This window comes from Triticum dicoccoides, chromosome 5B, assembly GCF_002162155.2.
Source record: "Triticum dicoccoides isolate Atlit2015 ecotype Zavitan chromosome 5B, WEW_v2.0, whole genome shotgun sequence".
Taxonomy (NCBI): Eukaryota; Viridiplantae; Streptophyta; class Magnoliopsida; order Poales; family Poaceae; genus Triticum; species Triticum dicoccoides.
This window is the reverse complement of record NC_041389.1, coordinates 44969231-44975305: the sequence shown is the minus strand read 5'-3', so window position 1 is coordinate 44975305 and position 6075 is coordinate 44969231. Positions and strand designations below refer to the sequence as shown.

Genomic DNA, 6075 nt, shown 5'->3' with positions numbered 1-6075 from the left:
CATCATAATCAAATGTGCATTTGCTAATCTAGGGAATATCCCCATCTCAAACAGGAAACTGTAGCTACTTTCACAAAGCACCTAAAAGCATCACCTGGATTCAAACAACTGCAACCACGACATATTTGTCCTATGATTATATGGCTAAGCAAGGACCAAACTTACTAATTACTTCAAAAGTATCTCTAGTTACTTAACAGAGAAGTGGTTCCGACAGCCAAAAGTGCCTGCGTTCTGAGGAGCCAGGTGAGGTGCTTCGTTTCTTCTTTTCCTCACGTTGGGGCGAGGGAGGAGACGAAGAGGAGCCGCCGGAGTCCACCAGAGCTACACCGGCGACGAAGGCAATGCCCAGCCCGAAACCCTAGCCACGACTGAGGGTCACAAGCGAGCGCGAGAGGCCCTCATCCTCTCTCTCCCCCCTACAGGGACTCGCCCATTGCCTGCAAATCATCGCCGCCGCCGGGACGGACGCGAGAGAGGAAGAGGAGCAGCGCGACTATGCGCTGGGGGCAGAGGAGAGAAGCGTAGGGGACGAGGAGGCCGACCCCCTGGGCCACGCCGCCCGCGCCGTGTCCCATACGCCGCCGCCTTTGCATCGCCTCACCATTCCTCCTTCCCCCCTGTGGGAGCCGGGGCCGGGGCGGGGCGTTAGGGTTTGGCGACACCAGATCGGAGGGGTGGAGGGAGGAGAGGGAGGCGCGGGTGGGGAGGAGGCCGGGTGGCGGTGGGGAAGGAGCAGAGGGTGGCGCGGGTTGGGAGGAGGCCGAGCGGCGGCGGGTGAGGAGGAGAAGGACGGCGGCGGGGAAGGAGGCAACAGTGGTGGCGCTAGGGGCGGGAGGAAGAGGAAGGGAGGCGGGTGCGTAGGAGGGAGCGAGGCGGCTGCGGGAGGGAGGAGGAGCCGTCTAGGTTTCTCCACGGGCGTGGCCCCCTTTTATACCAACATAAAGTGAAATGACGAAAATGCGCTCGGCGGCTCACACAAATAACGCGCGGTGGCATGGACGGAGTGAAACTATTCATTCCAGCAGTGCTGATCCCAGATCCAACGGCCCAGCCTTCTCCAAATCTTTATCGGTCGGCCGAAAATGCATCAAGGAAACCGATCCGATGGCCGAGAGTGCCTGAGCTCTGAGAGAGCTTGTAGGAACATCCTACTCTTATTATTGGATTCATTGAACCTTTTTTCACTTATAAGGACCTCAGACCATTCCAGAGAGGCATCGATGTAGATGGATGTAAACCCTAGCCGCCACCGGGTGGTTGGCGACCACTTCCCTCTTGTAATAGGAACCCTAACTAGTTTCCTCTCAAATCCAAGAGCTAGTTCACTGAATTCTCGCATTTCTTGCTCTGAAGTGAGATAGAGCCTGTCAACGCCTAATTAGCTGGGTGTCCTTTAATCCTCCGCATCTATCGCCCGACCGCCAAGCGCACGAGTCCATGACAGTCGCTAGAAGTCATATATAGGAACCTAATCCCCTCGTGGGCTCCTATTCCGCCTTACACCTCACAGCGCACGCGTGTAGCCCTTTCGCGCTTCTCAAGAAGCTCGACCTCCTTCCTCTTCCGGTCGCGCAGACGCCGGCGCGCCTCTTCGCCCCTCCCGACCCCCCGCGTTCGGCCGCGCAGACGCCGGCGCGCCTCTTCGGCCCCCCACCCCCGCGTCCGGTCGTGCAGATGCCGGCGCGCCTCTTCGGCCCCTTGGGCCACGCCGCTCGCGCCGCGTTCCATACGCCGCCGCCTTTGCATCGCCTCGCCATTCCTCCTTCCCTCCCGTGGGAGCCGGGGCCGGGGCGGGGTGTTAGGGTTTGGCGGCGCCAGATCAGAGGGGTGCAAGGAGGAGAGGGAGGCCCGGGTGGGGAGTAGGCCGGGTGGCGGCGGGGAAGGAGGAGAGGGAGGCGCGGGTTGGGAGGAGGCCGGGCGGCGGCGGGTGAGGAGGAGAAGGACGGCGGCAGGGAAGGAGGCAACAGTGGTGGCGCTAGGGGTAGGAGGAAGAGGAAGGGAGGCGGGTGCGTGGGAGAGAGCGATGCAGCTACGGCAGGGAGGAGGAGCCGGCTAGGTTTCTCCACGGGCGTGGCCCCCTTTTATACCACCATAAAGTGAAATGACGAAAATGCGCTCGGCGGGTCACACAAATAACGCGCGGTGGCATGGACGGAGTGAAACTATTCATTCCAGCAGTGCTGATCCCAGATCCAACGGCCCAGCCTTCTCCAGATCTCGATCGGTTGGCCGAAAGTGCATCAAGGAAAACGATCCGACCGCCGAGAGTGCCTGAGCTCTGAGAGAGCTTGTAGGAACATCCTACTCTTATTATTGGATTCATTGAACCTTTTTTCCCTTATAAGGACCTCAGATCCATTCCGGAGAGGCATCGATGTAGATGGGTGTAAAACCCTAGCCGCCACCGGGTGGTTGGCGACCACTTCCAACCCTAACTAGTTTCCTGTGAAATCCAAGAGCTAGTTCACTGAATTCTCGCATTTCTTGCTCTGGAGTAAGATAGAGCCTGTCAACGCCTAATTAGCTGGGTGTCCTTTAATCCTCCGCATCTAACGGCCGACCGCCAAGCGCACGAGTCCATGACAGTCGCTAGAAGTCATATATAGGAACCTAATCCCCTCGTGGGCTCCTATTCCGCCTTACACCTCCTAGCGCACGCGTGTAGGCCCTTCCGCGCTCCTCAAGAAGCTCGACCTCCTCCCTCCTCCGGCCGCGCAGACGCCGGCGCGCCTCTTCGGCCCCCCGCCCCCGCGTCCGGCCGTGCAGACGCCGGCGCGCCTCTTCGCCGCCCCCCCTCCCACCAAAACTTTGGACCGCCTGCTGCCTGACGTCGGAGCCCCGCCCCCATGACGACGTAAACTCTCTTTCTCCTATCGCGCACCTCAGATCTGCACGCACGTCTTTGCAACAGACAAGCCATGAACTAGGGTTGTTTCTAGTTTTTATTTGTTATGAATGGGACGATTTGAGCGATCTAAATACCTGCTGCGATTTCGGTGCTAATTGCAGTAACCGTCCTTAATCTGTTGTGCAATTGATACTTACCTCTGATGATTTTAGCAATTGGTAATTGCAATTGGCTGTAAATATCTACAGTTAGATGCGTGCCATCTTTTTAACTACCTCCGGTGTGTTAGGTAATTGCATTGGTTGTGTATATAACATTGGAGCTGCACTACTTTAGTAGGATAAGTGTCTGCTGTCACTGTTAATATAAACTGCAGCGAATTATTTGTTACCCTGTTATTCTGAAGATGTTTTGCAAAATTAATGGGCATATTCCTTCTACAGATCACCTTCGGTGGGGGTCTATTCCAAATCACTGATGGAGTCTGGGCCGGATTCTGTTAGACAGGAGCCTGGGCCGTTTATTGCGCCATCGCTGGAGGAGCTGCTGCCGCAGCTATCCCTTGAGGAGCGGGTACGATTGCAGAGTCACCTACACGAGCACGAGCGCAAAGTGAAGCGATGGAGTAAGTGTCCTACATTACCTTCGGGCCGGTCAGAAAGGTACGTATGTCATGTCCGCCTGAAATAGTCAGCCCTGCAGTAGAGGTTTCTGAAAATCGGAATCACTTGGCAATTGATGCATTAAATTTGTTGACCGAAAGTAGCATAAGCGTGATAAATTCTTGGGGTGCAACGTATCGAAAGTCTAGAATATGAACGAAATTACTCCACAGTTCCTACTTACAGTTAAAAGTATGTTCAATCACTCAGTGCGTGTGTCTGCTGTTAAGAAAATGGGAATAACACATAAACTTGCCTGCACCAAGTCCCTTGATTTGGAGCTCTGTGAATTGGTCCTGTCAACCTTGAAGGAACAAACTCGAAGACCACAGCGGCAATTAATTTTAAAATGTGATGCTACTGAAGATAAGTTCAGTCACATTTGATGTCCGCTTGCGCATAGCACATGTAGTTATGGTCAACAAAAGGTTATCCTTGACAGTTGCGACATAAACACAGTGATATCCTTGCCTTCAGTTTTAACCAAAAAGCTTCTGACTCCTCGAGCATAGACATGTTCATCACAAAGTCTTCTTTTGTTGGCCTTTGTTGAATGGCAGCTTATGAGTGTTTGGCAACTGTGGTTGAAGTCAAAAAACTATAATTCTCAGATACAAGCCTTTTTATTTATTTAACTTTTTTTGATGCACCGATTGAGGAAATCCTAATGGAAGTTATAAATATAGCATGCTCATGTGACTCCAATCGCTCTTATGATTTCTGCACACTGTCGCGACATCCCAAGCTTGCAGTTACAAATAACAATCTGGTTCTTTTGTTGTGGCTGGAGAATTGCATTATGGAAAGATTTGTGTGACATTACCCATCGGCTCCAGTTTTGTTGATCATGATGTGCCTTAATGAGAAGACTTGTTTGCATTCAATAGTAGGGCAGATTGTCTTTTATATATTAGTATGCTCGTGTGTATGTTCAACAACTTAACATATCAAATAAATTATACACTAAGTTCATATGATGCAGAAAGCGCGACACCACCATCATGCCTCACGTCCGCCACGCTCTCCACTATTACAATGCCAGGCACCCGGTACATGCCTTTCTTCTCATTCAACTAGTGATTTAACTGGTCCTGATCAAGTTCATCGCAATTAAGTTGTGCTGCATGTTTCATTACATAAGATGTAATTTCTGCAGGGTGACGAGTTTGATGCTGTGAAGCCTCTGATGGAATCCAGAGCTAGTTTCAGGAAACAGCTGTGGGCTCACGTCAACTTCTGGGCTCGCAGTCGCAAAAGCAACAAAATCAAGCGCTTCTTCGCTGAGGTGCACTACAACCCAAAACCTATTGTTGAAGTGTGCACCATCATCGGTATGTATCTATGTCTGTAACCTCCTTTCTTAACTGGTTTATTAGTTTTGATTAATGTGTTTAACATGCATGCTCTTGCAGAAGAGCCTCTTGACCGGTACAGGAGGAGCTGCGCATTCTGTCCTGGCAACCGGGACATTTTGCACCCTGTTGGTTCCCGTAAGTTTGTTTGTGGAAATGATAAGGACCGGATGGTACAACAATTCAAGCCTCGTACATTCTCTGAATTTCGTGGAATGCCATTCACTTGCTGCCCGAGTTCGGCCTCCTCCAACGTTCAAGAGGAAGTAGGAAAGAGAGTATTCTGAACTGGGTCCCTTGGATGCTCATTGTGGCCGTCTTTAGTTCCTAACCATGTCGATCAATTCAGGTCACATTAGCAGATATATGGAATAAACATTCGTAGATGTTGTGCAGACGTAGAAATGGTATGCGATCTTTGGATATTGTTGTTCTAAGCTTGTACTATGTGTTTGCATTAGCTAAAGAATGCAATGGATCATGTCAGGTGACATTTAGCAGATATATGGAATAAATAGTTGTAGATGTTGTACAGCCATAGAAATGGTATGCGATCTTTGGATATTGTTGTTCTGAGCTTGTCGGATATTTTTGTGTTGTGACTTTGGTATTATATTATGCTGTATTAGTTAAACAAATTATTGGCTTCGACTAGAGAATATCAGGGATGAGTTCTACACCAAGTTTTTGGGAGTTATATATATTTGTGTGACTTTGGTATTATCACACTTAGTTTTGGGGAGTTATAGACATATTTGTGTGACTTTGGTGTATTTGTATGACTTTGGTATTAAAGTTTTTGGGAGTTATACACGTATCAGGCATCTTCATCTTCAACTCCTTGGATAGTTACCGCGCAGAGCAACACGTAGCTGCAGAGTGCGGGCATTGGAGGAGTCGACAGTCTCATGCTGACGCGAGCTGTCATACCTCGAGTAGGTCGCCACCATGGCTTAGGAGAGTGCTCTGTTTAATTTTCGTTCTGTTTAGGAGATGTTCTCTTTGTGCTAAGTTTGAATTATCTCAAAAAACTATGGTAGAAAATCTTTTGTCTGAGCCAAGTTTTTTAATGAGCAGCTCAAATTAATAAGCTATAGAAGCTTGTGTTAATGCATCAGTGGAACCAATTGTGCAGTTTATGCTGATGAACAAGTTGAATGTTTCATATGGGCTTGTGTTAAAGCTTTTTATTGCTTAGGTAGTAGTATTA

General features: G+C 50.0%; 1 protein-coding gene across 1 annotated transcript; it reads left to right on the top strand.

Moving 5' to 3' along the window:
• The first annotated feature begins 2700 nt into the window (after positions 1-2700).
• LOC119307258 lies at positions 2701-5441 on the top strand. Its single transcript, XM_037583338.1, has 5 exons — positions 2701-2857; positions 3295-3513; positions 4496-4562; positions 4670-4844; positions 4926-5441. Exons 1-5 carry the CDS (start codon positions 2850-2852, stop codon positions 5150-5152), a joined length of 696 nt encoding a protein of 231 aa, XP_037439235.1. The 5' UTR covers positions 2701-2849; the 3' UTR covers positions 5153-5441.
• The last annotated feature ends 634 nt before the right edge of the window (positions 5442-6075 follow it).